Below are 25,314 nucleotides of genomic sequence, written 5' to 3'. Positions count from 1 at the left end.
TGACCTTTTTTCCTCTGTGTGTGGTGGTGGCGCAGCTCAAAGGGGCCAACATTTGTTGGGTGGCAGAGATTGCTGGCCAGAGAAGGTCTTGGTGTTGCACTGGGATATCACCAGCCTGAGAAAATTTGGGAGATTTTGGGACTCTTGGAGTTGATCTCAGTGCCATAGAGGTGGGTAAAGCTGGGCACATGGGCGTTACAGAGCTGGAAAATGTGCATGCCAGGTTTGCTAATGCTAAAAAATAGCCAGGCTCATTTCCATGAGCAGAAGTTGGGCCCTGATGGCACCAGCCCCCCTTTGCACGAGGAGGCTGGATGCTGGGCGAGTCTAGCGGAGGAGTCCTTTGCGCAGAGGGGGCTGCCTTGCCCTGCAGGACCCCCTTGCAGGGCTACAGGCAGCCTGCCCTGACCCTCTCCCCAGTGTTCCCAGCCCTGTTTGCTTCCTGCGTCAGAGCCCCTGCTGCCCGCCCTGCGGTGAGTCACAGCTGGGATTCCTCAGCTCTGAAGTGGTTCCTTCTCTTTTTCTTTCTCCCCCTCCTCCCCAGGTGCTGAGCTTTTTTTCCAGAGCCTTGAATTGAAGGGTGTGTCTATGAAATCTCGCAAACACACGCAGGCCCCAGCAGGAATGGGTGAGCACTGTTCCCATTATGTTATGAATACCTGGCTGAGTGCCACGGGGATTCTGCCAGGCTGAGCAGCCAATCTCAAGCACCTAGACCTGCTGAGCTCTGGGGTTTTGCTCCTCTCGCTAGGTCATTGATTTGCAGAGATGGACAGTTTTAATCTCCTCTCAGCAACAGCCATGTTTTTGTACTGGCTTGGCCTGCTGCGATATCCCAGTTCCCACGGTTAGCAACTTCCCAGGGTACTGTGCCGGTAGGGGTGGAGAGTTGAGCAGGCAGCTCCAGCAGCTGGACTGCCCATCCTTGTGTGTGACTCATCTCGTCCAACCTGCAATCTCAAATATTTTTGTTGCCCTGCCCTACACACTGGGCACTGCCCCAGCTCACCCAGGCCCCTCCATGGATCTCGACTCGATGTGCTGCATCAGGTTTGGAGGCTGCCTGGTATATTTGTGCTTTGGAGAGATCTGTTGGGCTGGGAGGGAGCATAGCTGAGTGGTCTGGGCCCGAACCATCTCCATTTCCTGAGGGTGGACATGTGCCGTGTGTTGGGCTTCTTCCACCTCCTCAAATGCACCATGAGCGCTTGGTTGTTCCTGGTGAGGATGTTTAGGGATATGTGTTGTTTAAGCAGCCATGCTTAAAGCTAGCAGAGAGGATGCAGTAGCTGAGACTTCAGCATGATCTCTCAAGTAGACAACAAACTCTGAACCCCAGTTACAAGCTCTGGTTGCTAATGTCTACAAAGGCCTAAGGGAGCAGGTCTTCTGTGCTAGCAGTGCCTTCTAGCGAGGTTAAGCCACCAGTGAAGGTCTGCAGTCCATGCCACAATGCACTGTCAGGCTCCACAGCTGAAAGCTTTCTCAGACTCAGCTAGCTTCTGTGCAGAGCGAAGATGATGGGTGTGAGGTTGTAAATGGTCTCTGGACCATACTGAGCTTGGAGCATATGAAACCTCGTACAGACGGACCCTGATCTGAGCTGCAAAGTCTCAGTCCTGATCACTAGTAGTAATTTGGCCTGACCTTCTTTCTGTTTTCCTTTGTTTGCTCAGCAAAATGGACACCAGCTCACACACATCTCTCCTTGGCATCATGACTGCTCTCTGGACAGGCTCGCCTTTCCAAGCCCCGATGAACTTTCCACGCTGGGAAGAGGAACGTCCCCATCTCTGCTGCGACCTGATGGAGGTTAGCATGGGCCACAATCCACACACCCCTCCTGCCAGCCAGGGACAGTCTTGTTCATGTCCCTGTCTGTGGGCAGAGCTGCTGCTTTTCCCAGTGCCCCTTTCCTTCTTGCCCTGGATTCCTGGAGAATCCCACTGCCACTGGGTGATGTTGCTCTGTAGCATAAGTGGTGTGTGCGTAGAGGGGAGAGCAGGTCAGGAGGTGCTGGGAAATATTGTTTTGACTCATGCCTTCCAGGGAACGAAATGTTGCCCTCCCACACACACTGGTCCCCACCCTTTTTGCCCGCACACCGGGGCTCTGTCCTCCTGGTGGGCTGTACAGGATTCAATATGGGCAAACATCAAAAGGCCAACCTTACTGCCATTTTGTTTCAGGTGAGGCTTCCTCCAGGCCTGTGACGACCTTGTGGATACGCAGGAATTTGGGCTGGGTGGGGAGTGTGTTGAAGCAGCAGCTGCTGCTGCCTCGCTGCGGTGCGAGTCCCTGGCATGCCTGGAGGTGGAGGTGTGGGACCTGTTGGCACTCCCACCCTGTAAGCCCAAGGGCAGTGAGCTGACACAACTCTCCTGGAATCTGTCCTGCTCTAGCCAGGATTGTTGGCAGGTGGGTACCGAATCTTGGCAGCACAACAAGGGAATGCTGGTTTCTCTGAAATTCTTGGGCTCGTTTGGTCAGGGCGCTGGCATGTGGAGTCATGGCAGAGTTGGCATGCACATCACTGCGTCAGAGGTGGGCGGTGGGGCCTGGAGACAGGACTGCGGGGCTGGGGGCTGGCAGGGCTGGCAGCTCAGGGTCTCTCCTATGTCCCTCCTGGCTGGTAGCAGCTTGGGTCTATTTTTTTTTTTTTCCCCTAATCTGGGTGTGCCAAGTGATGGGCCAACCTTGCCCTTCATTCCTTCTCTCACCTTGGGCTGAGGCAGTGAGATGTGATACCAGGACCGGGAACCACTGGGCTAGAAGGCTGCCAGCCCTGTCGCGCACTGGTTTTGATACTGCTGGGAGTCTCAGCCGTGACAGGGGGGTGCATGGAGTCCCCCCATGATCCAGTTCCCCTGAACCAAAGCCAGGCTGAGGACATCTCAAAGATGAAGCTCCCTTAGCAGGTCTGTGCAGGCTCCTGTCTCCCAGGCACTGTCTGGGAGGTAGAGACCCCAGGGCTGCCGTGAGCCAGCCAGGTGCAGGTGGAGATGGAAACTAAGCAACAGGGATGGCTGCAGGACAGAAGAAGAGGTGTTTCACATGTCTGGGATGGTGAATAACTGGAAATAGTTGAAAGAAAGGGGCAACCCAGCCTTGCAGCAGACAACCTGAGCTCAGCTTGGCCACCCTGGGGGGTCTGAAGGGCTGCAGGAGAGGAAAGCCCCGGCTGGGCCACTGTCCCCAGTGATGAATTCATGCAGGGCAGAATTTCCCCCCTGTTTTGTGTCAGGTGTGGAGTGGGCTGCGTGGAGGCAGCCTCCCCTCCCCTGCTGCGGGTAGAGCTCTGCACGCCTGGCCGAGGAGGCAGGGCGTGGGCAGGGGAGGATGGGCCCTGGCAAACCGGGCAGGGCTCAGGTGTTCACATTCCTCCCTGGATTGGCCATGGAGAGAAAAACCTGGCCTTATATGGTCAAAAAAGTCAGTGCCGGCTGCTCCTCCTCCTCCCTGCGAAGGGATGTCTGGAGGGGTGTGGATCGGCTGATGGGGTCGGGCACATTTTCCTCCACCCTTCCCTGCTCTCCCCTCCCTTCTCCAGGTGCCCTGGAGACAATTACGGCATTTGCTTTGCAGCCAGGGTGGATGATTTCTGGGGCTTGCAAAGAGGCTGTTTCCCCCCAGCGAGCGTGGCTGGTTTTATGTCCCCCGACACAGCCAGGGAGCTGACGGGTGGGCAGCCAAGGGTGCCTCTTGGTGGGGCTGGAGATCTCTTCAAGCTCAAGTAGACAGTAGGGACAGTACAAATCACTGCCTGCCTGATGGTTAAGCCTCTTTCCTGCTTGCTAAACTCCCTACTCTCTGTCCTGGGCTGGAGCATTGGTTAGGAAAACTAAATCATACCCCCCTCAACTTGATCCCATCTTAGGCTGCAGGCAAAATCAAATAGGAGAAGCTGAGGCACAGTTTTGTCCAAGATCGTGCAGGGAAACGAAATTAGACTCTTGTCTTTGCCCAAGACTGGGGGAGTTCCTTTTCCCAAGAAATCTCTTGGGGTGAGCTGCTTCGATCCCTGGAAACAGCCGTGCCAGGCGGCAGGCCTGGGAGATGAGCTTGGGGGATCTGTCTTTCTCGTGTCTTGTGCCCTGTCTCTTGGAGTCGCTCCAGACATGAGCTGGAACCAGGGGGAGAAGCTGTGGGTGAAGTGGGACTTGGCAGATTAAACTGGGTTGGAAATTGGAGTGGGCTTGGGAGTATTTTTGGAAGAGCACAGTTGCACTCAGTGGGACTAGGTGTAGTGGAAAGTCTCTGGAGCTCTAAACCATCCTTTCTCCACCCCAGGAACACATTTCCATCTCATTTCCCCCACATTTAACAACATGGAACATGTGGAGGGATTCCCCCCCCACCCCCGCCCCGGTACAGAGCATGAACTCAGCTTGCAGCAGATTTCCCCAGTCTAAATTTACTTGTCTCTGAGCCTGGCTGCTCAGTGCCCTGGGGAGGACTAGAAGATAGGCTGTCTGCACCAAGACCAGGTCTTTGACCTGTTTTAATGGGAGCTTGGTGGGCTCTCTCTGCTTCTGCCCAAAGGAGCATCCCTACGTCTGGAGGGAAAGGAGAGGTGGGAAAAGAACCAGAATTGCTCCCACGTGCAGCTGGATAGCTGTTTCATGGGGAGCAGATGGGCTGAAAGCTGAGTTTCCAAAGGAAAAGATGGCTTGTCTCTTTATAAAGTTATTTTTAGTGTTTTCTTGCAGGATTTAGCCTAAAAGTATAATAAAAAAGTGGAGTGGTGTGTCTCTGCAGGTTAGAAAGGGTCCATGGCCTTTTTCAGAGTGGGGCTGGCAGCACAGCCCCCAGCCAGAGCTTTTGGTGTTACTCACCAAAGCCAGACACCAAGGAGGGGAATGTGACAGTGGTTCCCTGGACTGGTGGGATCTGATCGAGGGAGGTGTTTCTCACTCTTGGTAACTCTGCTGGGAACCGATTTGCCTTCCCCAAGCAGATCCCTAGACTGATTCGAAAGTGTGTGTGGGCTACGAAGGAATGAGATCTCAGTCTGTGTGCGGTGAAACGAATCTGGGCCAGCCAGGCCAGGTTACAGGCATGATTTCCACCAGGACATGAGTCCTTGGTGGGTGAGGAATGCACCTTAGGATCGGGCAAACCTCTGTGTCTCAGTCTACCTTCACAGCTACTGTTCTACCCTCTTGAAGCATCCAGGGAAAGATCATGCTTTGGTGTCCTCTTTCTCAACGCCTGGGACCTGTTTTCCTGTTCTCCTGGGAGGCTGGGCTTTCTGGAAGGAAGGAGGGGGTTGTTTAGGATGTGGCAGCTTATGGGATCCAGGGCTTGTGGAGGCCTCTGAGCCTCCTCTTTGGAGGCATTTGCAATGGTGTCACCTGCCCAGGAGAGGGAGCCTGGAGCTCACACTTGGGTGCTCCCCACCCCGGGAGGCAGCGGCTCAGGTATGTGTGCCCTTAGATGTGGTCTGGGACTCAGACTCTCCCTGCTTGGAAGACAGCAGAGGAGCCCTGCCGCTTCCCTCTGTCTGCTCTGGCTTGTCTTCTGGACTCCAGCCCAGTTGCTGTTGTGCAGACGTGAATATTTCCCTGGTGATCTTCCCTGCCAGAGTCTGCCCCACCAAAATCAGCTCTGCCCCCTGCTTTCAGCACACGGATTTATCTGTCCCTGGGTTTTGCCCCTGGGCATTGTCTCGCAACTGGGCCATGTGCTGGACATCTGATGTCTCCTTTCCCCACGCTTGGGTAGATGCTTCAATCTTTGGCTCCAGACAGGGTCTGAGATCATCTTTGGGAAGCCTCTTGCAGTTGAAACTTATACGGTTTTACTTGGAGATGGCTGTGCTTTGGATTGCACAGATGTAGCTCGCCAGATAACGTGGATGAGCTTGCCTTTATTCCACCAATCCCCTTAGCAGCAGCTAAATCTGTTGCCCGCTGTGTTGATTACTGCTCTGGCTCAGCATCCTTGCCCTTGTAGGACTGTCCCCCAGAACCCCAAAGGGGATTCTGGGATCCTGAGTTGATGGTACTGCCTGGTATTTCTCAAGGGGGCAAGGGGTGTGATGCCCTTCACTGGACAAAGGAAGAAGATATAGAACTTCCCCAGTGAATTTAACAGCTGGGTTTAGGGCTGGCTGTGTCTCTGGTGTAAGAATAGCTACAGAAATGAGCCCTGAGGAAGGGGCTGGTCCTTCAGATGAAGTCAGTGCTTAAGGGGTAGTATGGTGGAGGGGGAAGGATGGGTGCACGGGCAGATACGGGGGTCCCAAAGCAATGGACTATCGTCTCAGGCGTAGCTCAGCTCCCATCAATGGAGTGCAGGAATTACTCTGCTGCATAAAATCATTGCCCTGGTATGATGTGGCTTGATATACACTTTCCAGTTGTCAGTGGGGAAACTGAGGCACAGAGCAGTGAAGTGACTGAGACAGTGAAATAGAGTTGAGTCCTTCTCTCCTGGGTCCTAGAACAGTGAACTGAACCCAGGAGTCCAGCTTCCTAGTCCCCTGCTCTGGCCTCAGGGCTCTCTTCCAGTTCCCTGGGTGGTGAAGGCTCAGAAGCAGCAACCCCCCCCCCCCCCAACAAAACAAAACCAAAAAACCAACAAAACAAAACCTATATGGCAGAGACAGAAAATGGCTAGAAACTGTTCTTGCAGGACTGGGCTGCTGTTGAGCCCCTGCCCTTTCCAGAGGCTGCGAGCGCACGCCTCTTGACCACCCTCTCCTCTAGTTCCCCCAGATTGAATGTTCAGGGCTCCTAAACCCTCCCTTTCCTTTCAGGTTTAATTCCAGGCAACACTAGCTCTGTGTTTCTCCTTCCCCCCCGCCCTTGCTCACAGAGCCTCAGCCCCACCCTGCCTTACAAGGACGCCAGGCTGCTCAGAGCAGTCATTCATCTTCTGGGCCTCGCACACCTTTGGTGTTGTGCAGCCTTGCACAAACCCAGCATTGTTCCTCCAGCTGGAAGGGCTTTCCTCGAAGAGCTCTGCTGGGTCCTGCCTCCAGGGGAAGCTCTGCACTAAAGTGCTGTCTCCTTCTGAGCTGGGAATGGCTTGTACGACTGGGAGCTCAAGCATAGCTCCCCCCTTTCCCATCCTTGCCAGTTTGAGAAACCAGATTGAACAGGTGGGGACCCTTTCTGCTGGCCGGGACTGGCCCCTCCTCTGCCCCTGTACCCTTTGAGCTGACCCTGAAAGCGCAGTGTTTCTCTCAGGTGGAGAGCAAACAGCAGAGTAGAGATGCGCCCCATTTCAGGAAGCCTTGGGGCCTTGTCTGTTTTGGATCTCCCAGGTAAGTCCCTTAGAGGAGGGTGTTCTTGAGCAAGGAGCACCACGAAAACCCCTGTGCATTGGAAGGGCACCTCTGAAATGAGGGGCTGCATGGAAGTGTGGTTCCCCAGGACGGATTTGGGTCCCAGGTGCACAGAAGTTCCCCTTGGCAGAGGTGCAGGGGGAGCTTAGCAAGGGGAAGCTTTGTGTAGATGAGTACAGTGGTGAGAGTGCGATGGCCTGTGCAGTAACTCTTCATCTCCTGAAACATGCTTGAGCTGCTCTGCGATTCAAAGCCATGTGGGAGCCTGGTGGCAGAACAGCGGTGAGCTCCCCAAAGCCTTGGCTGCTGGCTCCGCGTCTGCCCCTCCAGCCCTGTGTACTTCTTCCTGGGGATGTGGACCAAACAAATTACCTGGGAAGCAATTTCAGCTTCATTGGGCTGCCAGAGTTTAGCCAGAGCCCTCAGCTGAGACCTGCTGACAACTGGGGAAGGAATTGCTGTTTCAGGTGGGCTATGGTAAGAAATTCGGAGAAAACCAACAATATAATGCATTCTGCGCGACACTCAGTACTTTATTATAACAGCCATAACCCCGGAGAGCCGGTGTTCTGGTTACATAGACGCTACGGTAGTTGTCTATCCTACAGAAATGTGGAAATACCGCTATGCACTCAACGGAAATATGCCAAGAGACTATTAACAACTCCTCCCGTGAACTCAAAATCTGGGAATTCAAGTGGGGCTGCGTGGCAGTGGCTGAGGCCAGAGCCTGGCCTCATAAAGGAAAATACTGCAGGGCACTGTCTATGTTGGTTTGTGCAAGAGGGCCACAGAAATGTCTGTGTTGAGGCCAGAAAATCCCCCCCACCTTGCTCGCAGGGGGACATGGCATCTACAGAGTTGGCTCTTGTAGCTTTGGTGTGACATGACTGGTGTGCATTGGCTGGTGTCAGCCAGGTGAGGCAAAAGCTGCTATGTTAAGTTCAATAAATACAAAGACAAGTCCTGCTTGTTATAGTTAAATGGGAACCAATATCCCATTTCTAGGACCTAGCACCACTGTGTGTGGAGTCTGGAGTGCCTTTAGGAGAGACAGGCAGAGATGCTCTCTGTGTTAGAGAGAGACGGTTTATGAAAATAAAAGTTTTGAGGAGTTTTAGCTTTGGTGGCATGGGAAGGAATGAGGGGCCACCCAAAAGGCAGTAAAATCAGTTAAATACTCTGAAGTGGCCGAGGATCCCCCAGTAGAGCCAGCATGTTTGTCACCAGATATGCAAATCCAGATGTTGCAAATCCACCTGGCTCAGGTTGTTTACCTGCATCTCCCCACCAGCTCAGCTTGGAAAGCTCGATGTGGCTTCCAGAGGAAGGTGGCATCAGTGAACACCTCTCACAGACACACACAGAGCAGGGACAGAGCAGAGAGAATGATTTTGTAATACTGGTGAAATGGCTGAGCTGATGGCTTCTGGCTGCTGTGCTAAAAGCTTGTGTAATAATACTTTCCCCTCCTGCCAAGTTTCCTGTAGGTAGATCTCAAAGGTTGTGAATGCAAACCCTCTGGGGAGACAGACCTAGAGAGGAAGGTGTTGGTGTGGGTATCTGAATGCGAGAGTCTCTAAAATCCTGGGTTGGTTTCTGCTTGTAACTGGTAACAGAGATGTTAACTGGGATGTTGTAAAGACAAACTTAAAAGAGACAGCCTGGAGTGGATTCTCATCCTTTGTCCCTCGGCTTGAGTTCAGGAGAAAGTGCTTTGGCCTCATTTGGCTACAGATGCCAACGGGTCTTTGTATTTATGCTGTGGGGCTCCGTTTCTCCTAGGAGCATTCTTTGGTGGGCAGGGAACTGAGCTTTGGCCGGGCACCGCTGATGAAGGCGTCTGCTTCAGGTGTTGCTGAGTTGTCACTGTAGCTTCTAGAGGGCAGTATCTTTGTGCTGCCTCCATTTGGCTTCATAGCACCGTTGGTGCTGCCCGTTCCTCTTGCAAACAGCTTGGAGTTTCTCAAGGTGCTGGCAGAAACTGCCGGGGTGGGGGGGAATGAGAGGGGGGAGGTTAGAAATGTTTCATTCATGCTCTGCTTTACAAAGTCGTATGAATAAAACTACTTACGGTGCTTTGGTCTGGAGTGGACGGTGCTGATGACTGTGGGTATTGGTTGCTCCATGCTGTGAATGCAAGGACAGAGTGTGAGGACACGTATTAACCTCTGCAGTGCCAGAGAGTTATAGAGGGCTGGAGTTTGGCCCATGTGAGCTGGGCTACGTGGGTAGAGCCAAGCGCATGGTTGGATCACGAAGGCTAACTCAACAGTATCTGGGCAAAGCATCATCTAGAGAAGTGCTGGTACCTTCCAATCTGGGGACTCTAAGGAAAACTTCAGAGCAAGAAACAGGGCTGAACTGTATGGGGACTGCTGGGATTTGTTCTTCCTTTGATCAAACCTTCAATACCAGACTCAAAACTTGGGATGTCTGCTTTCTCCTAGGTGTTTGGGTGCATCCCTTCCCCGCTTCAGGCACAAGGAAGCCCAGCTTACCTGCTCTCCTCCCCTTCCATCAGCTTCCTGTAAGTGAGGATCTCTACATCCAGTGCCAGCTTGATGTTCATCAGCTCCTGATACTCTTTCACCAGATGAGCCATATCCTCCTTGCTCTTCTGTAGGGCTTCTTCTAGCTTGACCAGTTTGGCTTTGGCATCCTTGAGGGCCATCTCGCCATGCTCTCCTGCTTCTTTGATATGCTCCTCTAAGTACAGGCACTGCAAAGGGAAAAGGGTGGTGGAGGCATTAGGTGTGTTGTAGTTTCAAACCTGTATGCCAGAGTTGTTTTGTCACCCACCCCAGGACACACCTGGCTCTTTTGGGACACGAGGCAGGACCTCAGCTTCTGGATCTGTATGTTCAGGTCTGCGATCTCCCGTCGGCTGTCAAGGAGGTGACCCCCGTAGGTGCCTGACTGGGTGCTGCTTTCATTCAGCTGCAGGAGAGATGGAAGAGTGGGTTATCTGTGTGCCTCCTCTGCTGTAGCAAAGGAATCTGCAAGGATTCCCACTGCCCTTGAGGAGAAACACCTAACTGGGGAAAAATAGCAGCTGTGCGGAAGGATTTAGGGCTCATTCTCATATCCTCTTCTGGCTGTAGCTGTGCCAGGTATAGAGCACACTGTCTCTTGGGGTTAATCACATTCTTTCTCTATTTGGAGGAGGCACTGGTGCAAGATCATTTGCATCTTAGGTGGGACAAACTGCCACTGGGACACGTCCTTGCCTTTCTCCACTGACAGTATGGAGAGCCTAGAGCAATGAAACTACTAATTTACACACCTGAGTTAGGAGGAGTTGATCTGGGTTAGCACCCTGTCCCTCCCTCCATTCCTAGGTGTAGTCTGTCCCTCCACATCTTGCTGATTCCTGTAGTTTCTAGGCTGAGCTCTCTCCCTCTTCTTTCCCTGCCTCTCCCCAGTATCAATCAGATAAGAAGACAAATACCTTTCTCCTGGTAAGTGCTTCAGCCTCCTCCCAGCTCCGAAGAGCCAGGGCTTCGTACTGGGCCCTCACTTCTTCCACAATTCTGCTCAGATCAAGTTTGCATGCATTGTCAATTCCGAGTACAACAGAAATGTCCTTAATTTCTGTCAGCAGCTCCTCGAGTTCCTGAATAGCAAAGAGAAAAGGACTGAGATACCAAGTAGTCAACACAGCTACAAGCCAGGAGAGAGCTGAACCCTGGCAGATCTGCTGTGCTTAGCTAGGCAAAGCATCTTCCATATGCAGCATGGAGATGGTGAGATTTCCTAGGTTTTCAGTCCCTGAAGTTTGGAACCTGGTATTATTTTCTGCATAAAATCCGGACTCGGGCTAGGCTGTTGGTTTGGGACCTTTGGCTACAATCTGTTAAGAGTCTGATAAAATAGTGCACTTGTACTGCATTGAGAGCAGGTTAATTGAACTGATGATCATGCTTCAATATCTATCAGTATTCAGATGGTGGGCATATATGTCTTGGGCAAGAAATAGGGCAGCGCGAATCATTCAGCAAGCCGGTGGTGCTAGAAAGATGCCTTTGCTGAGCTCTGCTTCAGTATCTAGAGAGGCTGTGGCTGCCGCTTGTGTTGTTATAGTCTGCTTTGTGTCTGCTTAGCGAAGGGAGAAACAGGACCCTTCTCTGAACACGTACATCGCTAGCAGACCTATTCCACTCCCCAGAGCTGCTCTCTTATGCTGAGGAAACTCAAGACAGCATGGGGGAAGCAGGAACATGCACACACAAGCTGCAGTATCACTGACTGGGATATTTGCTCTTGATAGCTGACTCGGTCACAGCTTTAGAAGAAGGAGCCAAATAATGATGAATGCAGACTCCCTCAGTGAACCTAGAAAGGATCCTTAATCCATGCCTGTAAACTGCACTCCTGGGTGGTTTGTATCCAGGCAAGATGGGACTTGATGTTGAGCAGATGGTGTACGCATTCACTTGGCAGTTCCCCCCAGCCTCAGACTGTTCCTGCAGGAGTGTCACTCTTATCAGTATCTCTGCAGTTGCTTCTGATTTATACCAGTGTTAAAAGAGAGCAGCATACATCTCTCCCCATCTCTTATCTTTCATCTTGATGTTTTTGTTCTTCCCTTTTGTGCTGAGGGCTCTAATCTCTTTAGAGAAGCATTTGTATACCTTGTTTGCCTTGCCTTCCCCTGACTGGGGAAAAAAAAGGGCACCCTGACATGGTGATTCATGAATAACAGAAAAATACCCCACCACTCTTCCAAAGAGCAGGACTATCAGTGTATTTTTTCCCCACTGGTGTTTAATCCTTGAGCCTCTTTATTAATCTTTGTGCAGGTTAATTGCTGTATGAGAAAATGCATGTTTATTGCAAATGCTTGAGCATCCTCTGCCAGGGGGGAGAAAAAAAAACCACAACCAAAACTGGTGGTTTATTAATGAGGATTGAGGCTGGAATTTTCTTCTGATTCATACCAACATGCTGTGAGCAAAGCTGTCAAGCAAAGTTTTCCTCATTTGCCCTTCCACTGGGTATATGTGCCTATACGTTAATGTCAGTCAAATCAACAGGTACAGGCGAGAAAATAACTAACCTGAAAACAAGCTATTGAGAGGAGAGGGCAGAGAGAGAGGTGGAGGGTAATTTCTTTGCATGAAGCATGGGTAAAAAAAAAAAATAAAAATGCAGCCTTCTGCCAGGACAGCAGTGTGGAACCTGGAGGAAATCAGCTCAAGAAGAAGATCCTCACAGCAGGATCTGATTTCCAACTACCCCTGTGAATTGCCCTGCACGAGGAATAATTTTGTTATTTTCGAGAAAATAAGGCTTCATGGTTAGTTACAGGCAGGGCATGTGTTCTAAGGCAGTTCTGATATTATGCAGGTCCTTCTGCCTCTCTGTGCCTCAGTTTCCCCACAAGGTATGTTAACATTCCTCTGTCAAGCATTTTAATTGTTTGTATTGGTAGAATTTAGACAAATCATTAGTATTCCCAAAACACTGCCGAGCCTGCTTGGTAACATTTTACAGGCTCTGAGTAAGTGGCTGTAATCGCTTCACCCTGTTTGAGTAGATACAGGCATGCTGCAGCCTTTGGGTTTGTCTGAAGGGCTGCAGACTCTGTATCCTTCCCGCCTTGGTGAAATCATACCTGACTGCACACTTCTCATTTAAGTGGAAATGGAGTATGTTGGATTGTGTTAAAGAGCATCCAGCACCTCACCCAGGTTCACCACGGCTTGTCCTGTTTTGTTGCGAGCCCTTACTCTGACTCTGAATAGAATAATATTCAGCTCGCTCATGACCTGGGGTGTTTGGTCTCGAGGCAAATGCTGTCAGTGGGGGTTAGGAGCTAAGCCCCAAACCAGCCAGCTCGGGAGTTAGATGGGGGTTCCAGACTGTTAGAGGGGAGACTCGACGGAGCAGCCACCCTGCAGTAGTTGTGAGGCAGAAGGAACATCCTGATCAAATTTAAAATGGAGCTAGCTTAGTTAAAGAAAGGGGATTAGTTCATGAGACCCTGCCTTAAGCCATCGAATAGTTGTCTGCAACACCATGCAGCTCCCCTGGGACAAGCTCTCATTTTGGTGTAAATTCGGAACAATGCCCTCTCTTGTAGTGGAACTGTCCACAAAAATGCCTTTTTTTTTGCATAGTAGCTTGCATGTGTGCCAGAGCCACTCTCCCAGTTGCATTTTTACCTGCTCATAGATGGTTTTCTTCAATTCCATCAGCTCTTGGAGTCCATTGAGTTTTACCTCCAGCTCAGTTCTGTGCAAGGAGCTCACATCTAAATCCTGCAGGAGATGGAAAGTGTATTAATAAAGTAGTTTGTCTTTGAGTTTGTAGCAAGAAGTATTTCCCACTGCCACCTCTCCCCCAGCAAGTGTCCTGCTTGCTATTTATTGGAAGGTACTTGTGAAACTGCTCTCCTGCTCTACAAGTGGAGAGGCTCCTTTTTCCTCTGCAAGTTGTTGTTGGGTTGTTTGGTTTTTTTTTTCCCTGGTGAGCACTTCGGTGGAAGTCTCAAATGAGGTAGGGTGGAGAAGGAAACAGGCAGGGCTGGTCCATACCCACTCATCTTTTGTTCACCACAAAAAGCACGGGTTATTGAAAACTCTGATGCCATCCACAAAGTCACCAGAACTGCCCTTACTGGCTGATGAGTGTGTCAGGGAAAACATGCAATTAGCTATAATGATCGTTTGTGGAGAACGTTTCCTCTGTCTAATAATACCCTGCATTCCTGCACATTGGATTTTTTTTTTTAATGTAAAGGCTGTGCACAAAGCTTCCCGTTTCAGCTGATATTCAAATACAGCTACTTCTGGGGTGGGATGTTTAAACAGGGTGTGGCCATGTGACAGAAAACAAAAGCAAACACATTTATCACTTTCCAGCCTTTCCCAACCTATGATGTCATTCTGAGAGAAAACATGCCAGGGAGGAGAGGTGTTGCCTTGGAGGGTCCTGGGGTGCAGAACCCTCCCGGCCAGGTCTGGCCAGTGCAATTGCAATGTGGTTGGGTGCAGGCATGGTCTGACCCCCAGGCGCTTCCGCCTAGAGCTGTGGGGCTTTTCTGTAACCACAAGCGGCCCAGGCTCACTTGTACTTTTCCTATTGAAATGGTGACTGTGTTCACCACTCTGCTGTCCTCCTCAAGACCTTATTACCCCACCAAACATATGTGGTACAAGCTAGCCAAGAGCTAGCTCTGGACTGTCTTAGCTGAGCCTGGACCATCTTGCCTCTCCAGGCTCTTCTGTGACTACGCGGAGCTGGTGAAGAGCCCGTCTAGATGAAAAGCTTCTCTTGCCACTAACCTTTTTGAGCTCCATGAAGGTGTATTCCATGCCGCTGCAGAGGCAAATTTCATCCTCGTATCTGAGGAGAGTGAAAAAAGCAGTAAGAAATTGCACATGGTGAAAGCCTCCGGGATGCTTAAGGTTGTCTTGCTGGCCCCAAAAAGCATTGGTTTCAAAGCTTTCCTCTTCTACTGTGATGTCCCACCTCCTTGACATACTCTAGACAGCAAGGAGAGAGATCTCTTAGGTGTGGGCATCTTGGACAAGAGGGGATAACAAGCTGCCACATGCTAGCTGCTCTGTAGTAACACTATGAGCACTTTAAGTCTGAAGAGCCCCGAGTAGAGAGGAGGTAGCTTTAGTTCTAATTTAGTTTGAGGGCTAAGCAACCTCAGGTTACCTCACATTTGCCACAGAAAGAGAGAGTAGGCATGGAGAAGTGGGGTGTGGTTAGTTATTCTCTGTGAAACCCAGTCGCATGCCCAAAGACTCCTAAATTTTCACCCTGAGCCTTCCTCTTCTGTTTCTTTCAGGTATCCTCAGCGTTTAATTTCCAGAGTCTGAGAATCTTCTCAAGGGAGAAAACTTTGGCTTGTGAAAATTCCAAGAATACTGGACTGGTGTCATAACTTACCCTAAACGTAGCACAATTTGTGAAGTATCACAGGACCTGGCAAAACAACTCGTGGAAAATAGTGCCCACAGAGCAGAAGGTAACAAAAACCGTACGGGATAGGGTGGAGTCCTAATGGTAAATATCCAGCAGAGGAACCAACCCCGCAGGTGCTTAAAAACAGGTTTGATAAGGCAGGACCAGGAGAGCAAAGACTTAGTCCAGGGGCATATGCATTTCTTGATGGCCAGCAGCAGACACAAGAGGGTAGCTTAGGGAATACACCAACCCTTGTTGGCTCTTGGGACGAGCATGTGGCTAGCCCTGATGTTGCTAAAAGCAGGTATCTGACCAAGAAGCCACAGAGTCTCTCTTGGGCCTGGTGTGTGACCAGCAGCGGTTGGTTCGTTTGCCATGCAGGAGCGTTATGTGATGGGTGTTTGGTATCTCCCACTGTGCTGCTGCTGGACACGCTTTGGGAGAGTTGGCTCTTCTGCTGAGACCAGAGCAGGTTGCGTGCTCAGGGAGGTCGTGGCTTCCCTGCTCTTCCATGATACCTCAGGCTCCTCTTAGCCTAATGTGCTCATAGCGTTCCCAGACTGTGAATTAAACCCTTTGGTGCTACTTATAGATGTCACCAAATTGGCGTGGAGGAGGCCGAGATCTTTGGGAATGAGGTAAAATGGCATCTCCTAACAGAGTGATGATGATAAAATCAGGAATGACAGCCGTATTCTGTTGTTTGGTGATCTAGTGCATCATCACTGTGGTTACACTCGAGAGCCCTCCCTGCTGTTGTACAAACCTTTAGGAGAAAGAGGAGCTGTGCCTAGGAGCAGGAGGAGAAGGTATTGGGAATGCAGCACAGGGGATTGCATTGCAGGGCAAGGGAGGAAGTCATGCTCAGGAGCTGACCTAAAATATCAAAAGCAGCTCCCTGGAGCTGTTGCTCCCTCCACAGAGGGGATAGTGGGAGCACAGAAGGGGATCTGACTGGTACAGGCTCTACATTTAGGTACTTCTAAGGTTTCTCTTGGGTACCCCCATGGTGTTAAACTCACCCTCTCCTTGCCTGCTCTTATAAGGCCAGGTAGTGTGGCTAACGAGATTTACCTGTCTGGTTTCTCTGCTCTTTAGCTGGAATGTTAGCCATGCTGGCAGGAACTATGCACTGAGCGTAATTACAGCCTGCCACTCTTCCTTCATCTTCATTGCATCTCAGCCCAATCCCAGTCTGTCCCAGCCTGCCGAAGCAGCTTTGCACATTGCTGGGCGCTGACATAATCTTGCATATTGAACAAACAACACTCCTGACTGAAAGAGAGCAGGTCCAGCCAGCCAAACATGCTCACCGCATGGCTCTGGAGGGACCTGGCAGCCGGGAGATGATTCACATGGGGATGGAGCATTCCACAGACACATTACAGCATTTATCTCCTCAGAGATAATCCTCAAGCAGTCATGCATTAAGGCACAAATCCATCCCATCTTGATTTGTGCACTTAAGACACAGTTGAGACTGGTGTCTGGTTGCCTTGGGCTCCTTCCATGTGAAGTGCTTCACTTCCAGGCAGTGAAGCAAAATCAGAGGTGAACCAGATCTCAGGCAGGCTATGTTCCTCTCTGGATGTGCCTTCAAGACTACTTTAGGGTGAAGATATACTGGTGGGATGGATGTGAGCCTGGTGGCATGAAATTTAAGTCAGTCTTCCTCTTGTGGAGCAAGGAAATGGGGTAGGAAGTAGCTGAAAACCAACTGCAGAGGTTGAAGGTAGAGGGATGTTGACTGTCTAGTCTTCAGGTGGCAAGATTTGACTAACACAATCCCTGGATCTCAGAACTGGATCCTCTCAGGGCTGCATGCTCCATATTTTCCTGTAGTATCTCCACAGTGCCACACCAGAGTAGGTCAGCATGGGCAAAAATTCCCTGCCTTCTCATTCAAGTGGGTCTTTGCATGTGCAAATCACACGTGTGGGGAGCTGAAGTGAACACTTGTACAAATGTGCATGTCTGGGCAGTCATCTCTGTTTGGGTATGTTTCAGTATTTGATTTTTTTTAGCTTGATTTCCTAAAGAAGCAGGGTTTGAGATCCTGTGCCAGCCTCCAACCTGCTTCCCTGCCCCCTCTCCATCCTGCTCTGTGTTTGGAATTGCTGGTCAATGGCAACCTAATTTGAGAAGGAGGTGCAAGTGTCCTAGCTAGTTAAATCTCCTATATGATTTTTGGAAAGCAGTCCCTGGATGGAGAAGACAGACCAATTAGGGCCTTATAGAGGGGCACTGACAGGCAGATTTCACACGTTAAGTGATCTGTCGGGCAGCAGCCTGCTTGGGTGGTCACTGTGTATATGGCGTGTTACATCTGGAGTGCGGCAGCAGGGATGAGAGCATAGCCAGTTAAATTTGCCAGAGAAGCTATTAGCTTTTCCTCCCCCCCAAAATTTCCTTTGGGAAAAGAAACCTCTGCAGGAGTTGGACGCCTCCAAAATTTGCGTGGTTTAGGCAGACCATTTGCTCCAGAAAAACAACTGGGCTGAGGCAGCCTTCTTGAAGACGGCGTGCAGGACTCAACAGAGTCAGCGTGGGTTAGGATGGGGTTGGATCGCTGCCTGGAGAAGGCTCAGCAGAAGCAGCAGTTCTCTCCCTGTGAATTACTAACCGCTGGGAGCAGCACGGTGGATTGTCACTGTCACAGAAATCCACCTGCACTGGCTTTGGGTGTTAACAGCACCCAATGACAGGGTGGGTTTTGCCTATTTGCTGCTTAGGTCACCCCTGGCAGGGCTTGTGCCTTGCAGCTCACTAATGGGAGAAAGCGGATGGGGAAGGCTCTGCAAATGAAGGCGAAGTGCTTTGAGGAGCAGTGTTACTTCTGAACGCTGTTTTCCTGTGGCTGTGTAGTCCCACAAAGCGGGAACTCTTCTCAAGACCGATAGTTGGACTAGTCATAAGCTAGTGCCCATTGTGGATTTTCTGCTAATACTGTGCGTGTGCACATGGTGCATCCTTATCCTCTGTGTGTGTTGGGTGTAGGATTCTTCTAGTCGGTCTCTTTTTTTTTAATTTTGAGGGATGTAGCATCCCTATCATGTCTATCCTGCTGTCCAACTAGGTAGTAACTATCCAAGAAAATCAAAAGGTAGGGGGAAACACACAGACAGCCTGTTTGTGTAAGCAGCTTTATCCTTAAGAAATCAGGCTGAAAAAAACATGAAGTGCCAGGCCTAGGCAATTAATGAGGCAATTACTGAGTACGGATATGAGTACGAACTGTGAGAGCAGATATAGGTGACTGATCTGACATTTCTTCACCAGCCCAACCATTTTCCTGTCTGGGTTTTCCTGACTGTCAGGGAATAAGCCAAGAGGTATCTTTTATAACTGCAGGGCCACAGAGCAGATATTTCCTCAGGGAAGTACAAGGAAGACCAAGTGCTCCAGAGGGGGATGACAGATCTTAATCTTTTTAGGGGAGGGAGTAAATGGCACAATCCATATTGTGGCTTTGATCCAAGCTCAGGGTTGCTACCTGTCAGCAAGGCAAGCATCAGAGAGCCCAAGTCTTGTAGTGAAACCAACATCCAAATAAAGAGCAGACAGACACCCACCACAAGGAACTTAGGGATTTCTAGGCACCTGGGTATCAGTGCATCACTCTTATACAGAAATCATTATGCTCAGCATAAGGTCAAGAACCAAACTCCTAGTTCCTATTCCTGCTCTGCCACCAGCTCACTCCGTGAGCTTGAATAAGACACTTAACTGCTGTATCTCTGTTAATAAGTCTGTAAAGTGGAGGTATCGGTCCTTCCCCTAATTTGCAGACACGTTAAGTAGCTGGTTTAATCAAAGTCTGCAAAGAGCTTTAAGATCCTTGGGCTAAACTCTCTGGAGAGGGCACTGTTATTATTTATGCATCACTTTGTACATCAAGAACAGGTTTGGGCTATTACTACAGTGATGTCTATCAGTGCTAGCGGAGGGGTAGTCCCTTAGCATCACTGTTCTGTTTTGACAGTGCCCATACATGGCTCTTTGCTACAAATCACCATGGAAGACTCCAGAGATCTTGTGTAGGCAGATGGGTGTAACTGTAAGGGAAAATATCTAATTGTGGATTCATCTGTGGTATGCAAATGACACCGATAATAAGAAAAGCATTGTCTTCTTGAATGAGCCATGGCACATCTCAAATGTTCTTATCTGAAGATCTCAAAGCTCTTGGCAAAAGCAGCGATAAGCACGTGGCAGCTGGTCCTCCCTTAAACTTTCAGCTGCCTCAATATTTTCAGTCAAGAGGTTTCAAGAGGTTTTCTGGGTAAAAGTCTGACTTTTTGGTCACAGCAGAATTTTGCATTAAGTGTTGCAGGGTGAAGAGGGAAAGGAAGGGATGTTTGTTAATACTAAGCAGCCTAGATCCATAAAATGGTCTGGGGGGAAAGTTCTGGCTTGTGGTAATAGTGTGGAGAATAAATATTTCTCTGTTTTAGTGGCTGTCATTCCTGATAATACTGTTCTCCAGAGCTCTCCTCTGGCCTGAGGCATTTCTCAGATGCCCTGCACTCTTTGGTATTTCACTTTTTATGGGTTTCCTTTCATCTCTAGTTAATCAGGAACAGGCTAGGATGCTAACATCTCAAATGCACAGCTCTGTGCACACCAAACTAGGAATTTGTTCTGGGGAATAACAGGTTGTCTGTGTTAAATCAATCCCACACTACTCTTTGTGCACAGAGCTGAACTGATACCTTGCAGGCACGTTCCCCCTTATAATATCCAGCTAGGCTAGACACTTACTTGCTTCGAAAGTTATCCATGGTGCTCAGGACCTTTGTCAGCTCTGACTTGAGATTTTCCTGCTCGTAGTTGAGTGCCTTCATCTCTTGATTCATTTTGCTCATGTACTGATCGTAGATGGCCTTGATGTCTGACTCGGAGTGGGAATTGTCTTGATCCTTCAGGAAGTTCCACCTTGTTGTCAGGATCTTGTTCTGTTGCTCCAAGCACTGGACCTGCAGAAGAGATTTCAGAGACATTAGTAACACCAACAGCCAAAAGCAAAGCTGACTGCTCCTGGCAGGGCAGAAGGCATTGACGTGGAGACCTTCAGAATAGTGGCAAGCTGCTGGGATCAGCAGAGATTTCCAGGTAAGAACGAGAAACCCCCTGACAATTAGGCCTGAGGATGGAGGGTTATAGGGACTTTTAGAAGTTTTACACATTACCTGCTAATTTCTTGATAGAACACGTTCACATCAAAATGAATGAGCATCTTTTATTGTCACTGAAAAATAAGAACTGTTCAATGCTAGTCCCCTTTGTCTCTGAACATATTGAAGCAAAGGCTGGAAATCCACCACAGGTCATGTACAGATGTCCAGGGTGCATGCAGGTCAGATTTACCACCTCAGAGTGGCACAAACAAAGATAACTCCTCTCAAATCTGTAGGATTACAGCATGGTGAAGTTTGAGTAATGAATCAGAGTCCCGGTTTGTATTGCAAAGCAACAAGGCCTATGGGAACTCTAGAGAATAAGCAAAATAATTACAGACTCCACGTGAGGTCTATGTGTGCGTGCACCTGTCTGCTTGAGAGAGGATGCACTGCATTTTCATCCACCCACCGTTTCATGAATCTGTCACTCTTCTTTTCTGATATTCACAATCTTAACAGTAATGCTCAGTGTTTAGCAGTTTTCATCTTCAAAGCTCTTGGCTAACTTAAATTAATTATCTAATTGCTACTTCTCTCCCTTACTGCTCTGTGAACAAAACCGAACTCCTTCAGTCACGTTTTGGCTGGTGATTTGTGGGTTGCCTCCAACAGTGTCCTCCACTCTATCATGGAGGTGATTCAATGCTGGTACTGCGCCCTGTGCAGTGTGAGCAGTGGGGTGCAGATGCTATCAGGCCTTGACCTTCTGCTTGGCCTTCAGCTTTAACTTTAACTTTCTGTGGCTCGAAGCGGCATCAGTGCATTGAAGAGGCAGAGTTCCCAGCTGCTAACCACTGCACAGATGCACCTGGTGAGAGACAGCATCTTTCCCAAAATGCTTCTTGTCTGAACAGAGAGAGAGAAGCAGGAGCAGAGAGCAGCCAAGCAAAGCACAAGCACTCCGATGCTCAGTCAGTTTGCAGCAGAAGGGATGTGAGTGGGATCTTCCAGGTCTCACCGTTCAAGACCTAATCCTTTCTTCCTGGTATCTTAACACATGGCCGTAGACATCCCATCAGTAGTCCAGTCTGCTGACTGACTGCTTTGTCCTGGCACAAAACCAGAGTGGCACGCTGTGTGTGTGCGTGCATGCGTGAGGCTGAGAACCGGAGGATGATGCTGCAGTGGAACCGAAAAGGGGCATTGTAAGTGGCCCAAGTAAGTGGCCTCTGGGGCTACCAGGAGCCAGTTGGGCCATTTGTTCTCTCCATCTGGGGCATCTCAGGGGTTGTGATAGAGCATCCCTCTGTGGGGCTGGGGTCAACCTGTGGGATTGGCTGTAGGGAACAGCCTCTCATTTTAAGGCAGCTTCCCCGTTCGCTGCTGGGACAGTAAATGATTGAATGCATTGGCTGTTGTTCTAAGTCCATCTTTGACACTCAAATCAAGTCTCAGTTCCTGAACTTGCTCCTAATCCTTAGGTGCTCTTTTCAAACTCTTCAGTTTCTTTCCTGTTCCCAAACCATACCCATCCACTGGGCTGAACTGCTTACATCTTGGCTTCTTATACAGTGTCCCTCTTAGCAGAAATTCTTCCTTGCAAAGTCTTTTAACGTGAGCTTTGCAGCAGAAGAATCACCCAGATCTAGCCTAATTTCCTGGAAAATCATGCCTGAATGCAGAAGAAGTGACCAAAGCTTGGTCCTCGGAGGCCTCTACCTCTGCTGCTCAGGCTAAACGTAGGGCTTCAAAGAGGGGCTCCAGGACTTGGCTTTTTCCTGTCTTCCACCTGGATGTATCTGGATGGAAAATAAATACTAGCAGATCTGGAACAGCCTGCTGGAAAACCATCAGCAGCAAACTCCTAAAGTTAGTGTGGTCAGTTATCTGAGGAATTAGCCTCTCAGGCTTGAGAGCATCTGAATTCCTGATTAAAAAAACAAGTTCTCTTTGACAAGCAAGTGTCATTACTTTCCTCTGGAATGAGGGCCTGAGGCAGATGGCTGAAGTTTGCCACCCGATGTACCCCTTGAAGCTACAGCCTTCAAAGCTAAATGCAGGAGCTGCTAGTGCTAAAGTCAAAGCCACCCAACTAAGGTGGGGTGTTTGTATCTTCTGTCCATCAGGCCCTGCAATGCACACTTTCAGCAGGCCACCAGATTGGGTTTATCAGGAAACCCGGAGGCTCTCTCACTTCTTCCACTCCTGTTTGCACGGACCAGGCTAGTGCATGTGGTCCGGCTCACGTACATATTGTCACAGCGTGGTCTTTTCCTGTCTCCCCTACCCCCATCCTTTCTGCTGAGGTCTGGTTTCTGAGCAGGGCTAATGTCCACACAAGCCCTGACCTCGATCTGGATAGTCAAAGGACCAGTCCTGCAGCACATGCAACACAACCCACCTGGGTGATTTCCAAACCAGGGGTTCTCCAAATTCACATTGCCAAGATCTGTGCTTGGAAGAGCACAGACGTGGAGGCTGCCATGCCCGCCCATCCAGGATCAGGCCCCTGGTACCACCACACGCCTGTTTGCACGTGTAGGTGTTATTGGTTCACAACTATTCAGTGTAGATAGATGCTATAGGAGATGGTTCCCCCGCCCTTCTCCTTCCCAGTGTGAATTCAGGTCCTCTTAAAGGTAGAGTTAAAAAAAAAAAAAAAAACCAAGCCATAGTAGCTTGGCATGGAGTGCCTGTATTATAGACTGCAGTGAAGCAATCCTCCTAGGAGATTACCATCTGTTTACAGAGCACCAGGGCTTTGCAGAAACCTGCCTCGGCTAGATGAGTTGTTTTCCTTTGAGAAAACCTTCTGCCTTCTCATGGATCTTAAGAGATGAAAGCAACACTTTCTTAGCTAAGCACACAACCCCTCACAATAAAAACCACAGAGGAGGGAGGTGGGTGGGGGGTCTCCCTTGCCCACAACATTGCTATGGAGGTGAATCTCCAGCTCTCTTTAGCAGCTAGAGAAGAATTTGAGCTGCCGCCTTAATCAGCGTCACTGCCCATGGCTGTTTGTCCACTATGGGAGCCAAGGCCTGCTCTGTCCGGCACCGTGCCTCCGTGGCCCTGCCTTAGCTGCTCAGGCGGGGCAGGATCCCCAGGGGCAGAGCTGCCTGTGCTCCCCGGGGACCCATGGGGTGACAGGCACAGCAAAGGAGATGCACAGGCTGCCTGATGCTGCTGACCACAGATGTGGCCCAGCTTCACCCAGAGATGATGCTAACCCTTGTTAAAACAGATAGCACTGAAGGAATAACTAATTGGGTAATTAGCCTAATATTCAGGGCCTGGCAACAGTTAGTTGAAGGCCTTCATAAGTCTCCTAAGAGACTGATTGGTGTCTGCTTCCCCACCACCATCCTCATCCCCATGCTGCACTGTGGTCCTCAGTAGCTCACCTTACCTTCTCAATTAGGGTCACGAACTTGTTGTTGAGCAACTTGATGTCCTCTTTCTCCTGCTGCCACGTGGCTTGGGAGTCGGGGTCAATATCGAGGTGCATGGGGACCAGGAGTCTCCTGTCGATGGAGAAGGAGGAGTAAGAGGAGCACTGGTGTCCACCATCTCCGTGGAGGCTGAGAGCACCATAGCCATTGCTGGCCACCCCATTGGGACTGCAGCGGCCCAGGCGATCCGGGGACGTGCTGGCTGCTTTTTCTCTGCTCATCTTTCCTGACACCTCCCAGGAGGAGAGGGAGCCACTGGTGAAGGCTTTGCAAGGGTTAGTCATGCTTGGCTTGTGGCTCTGCAGCTCAAAGGGAGGGAAAGGGGGAGGAAAAAAAGAGATGAAGTTTTCTTGCTGCTGCTGCTGCCTCAAAGGGAAGGAGAATAGTGGCACGCTGAGGAGTTTGGTCGGCGTAATTCCTGTCTCCTCAGCTCGTGGGTTGGCTAATGAATTACAAGCACCTGTTCTCCTATGTTCATTAAACGGAGGAGGGTGTAACCGTTGATGTAATCCAGATCAACCTGTTGGCTTTTTTTTTTTCCCCTCCTCTCTCTGTGCCCTCCTTTCTTCAGGAGCTTGTTTGTGTGGTGAGGGCATAGGCACTCGAAGCAAAAACAAATCACTCACAGGTAATTCGCTGGGCCCCAAGCAGCTGCTTTCCTCATCCTTAAATGGTGAAGAAAGCAATCAAAGGTGCTGGGCTGCAGCAGGCTTGGGGAGGATGGCTCTGAGCGCGGCTGCTGCACTAGTACTTGGCACATGGAGCCTGGATTCAGCCCCTAGCTGGTTTCCAGCCAAAATCTGAATCTGCAGGAAGGAATTGTGATTTTTTTTTTTTTTTGAGGGTGGGGAGTGTTTAAAATCATAAAGAAAGAGTCTGAATTGGCTAAGGGTAGGAGTTTGGAAACTCATCTCAAGCTCATCGTGATTAGAGGTGCTCATGGTCTTCCTTTGACCACACAGGCACATCACAGAAGCTTCTGGTGCTCTGAGTGTTTTAGTGATGATAGGTTTGGTTTTGAGACCCCCGGGTGTGGGGACCAAGAGTCCTGAGGTTATTCAGTCATCTGGTCTGGCAACAACGGAGACCTTCAAAACCTCTAGACACCAAGTTGGATCTCAAAAGTGCCCAAGTCCATCTTTGACCGCCTCACTCCAGCTCCTTGAAAGCACTTTAAAAGCTGGCACTGGAGACACCAAAAACCACTGTCTTTTAATGAATTCTAGGCTGCTAAGGTGGCACGCCCTTAAATACCTGTTTGGACCTAGGTATAAATCAGTGTTGGACATGGCTTTCTTGAAAGCGTTTTCCTGCTTTTACTCAGTTTCTCATGTGAAAAATCAGGACAGAAGAGCACCTGTTTCTGCCTCTTTTTGTCTGTTCCATTGCAGTGTTCTCAGGAAAGGGGATGACCAAAATTGAGAATTTCCATTTTGTGGGAAAGCTGCTGTTCTACAGTCTGGTTCTGCCCCATGTTGGAAGACAAGCTGGGAATTTCCCTGCCAAGTGAAGTGAAAGAAAGCTTGGA

The 25,314-nt window shown here is 49.9% G+C and overlaps 1 protein-coding gene and 1 long non-coding RNA gene across 2 annotated transcripts; one reads left to right on the top strand and one right to left on the bottom strand.

Annotated features, from left to right (window-relative positions):
- The first annotated feature begins 552 nt into the window (after positions 1-552).
- LOC140644530 (uncharacterized) lies at positions 553-9,824 on the top strand. The gene is made up of 4 exons (XR_012039800.1): positions 553-628; positions 1,677-1,812; positions 2,190-2,418; positions 9,742-9,824. It is a non-coding gene; the product is annotated as an uncharacterized lncRNA (long non-coding RNA).
- On the bottom strand, positions 7,804-24,477 carry KRT80 (keratin 80). The gene is made up of 9 exons (XM_072847450.1): positions 23,744-24,477; positions 19,976-20,190; positions 14,581-14,641; positions 13,459-13,554; positions 10,743-10,907; positions 10,106-10,231; positions 9,793-10,013; positions 9,366-9,421; positions 7,804-9,275 (listed from the first exon to the last, which is right to left on the bottom strand). The coding sequence occupies exons 1-9, from the start codon at positions 24,068-24,070 to the stop codon at positions 9,073-9,075; spliced, it is 1,470 nt and encodes a 489-aa protein (XP_072703551.1). The 5' UTR covers positions 24,071-24,477; the 3' UTR covers positions 7,804-9,072.
- Between the last annotated feature and the right edge of the window lie 837 nt (positions 24,478-25,314).

The sequence above is a fragment of the Ciconia boyciana genome, chromosome 27, assembly GCF_034638445.1.
Source record: "Ciconia boyciana chromosome 27, ASM3463844v1, whole genome shotgun sequence".
NCBI lineage: Eukaryota > Metazoa > Chordata > Aves > Ciconiiformes > Ciconiidae > Ciconia > Ciconia boyciana.
Note: the sequence above shows the minus strand (reverse complement) of the source record. Positions and strands in the feature narration are given on the sequence as shown.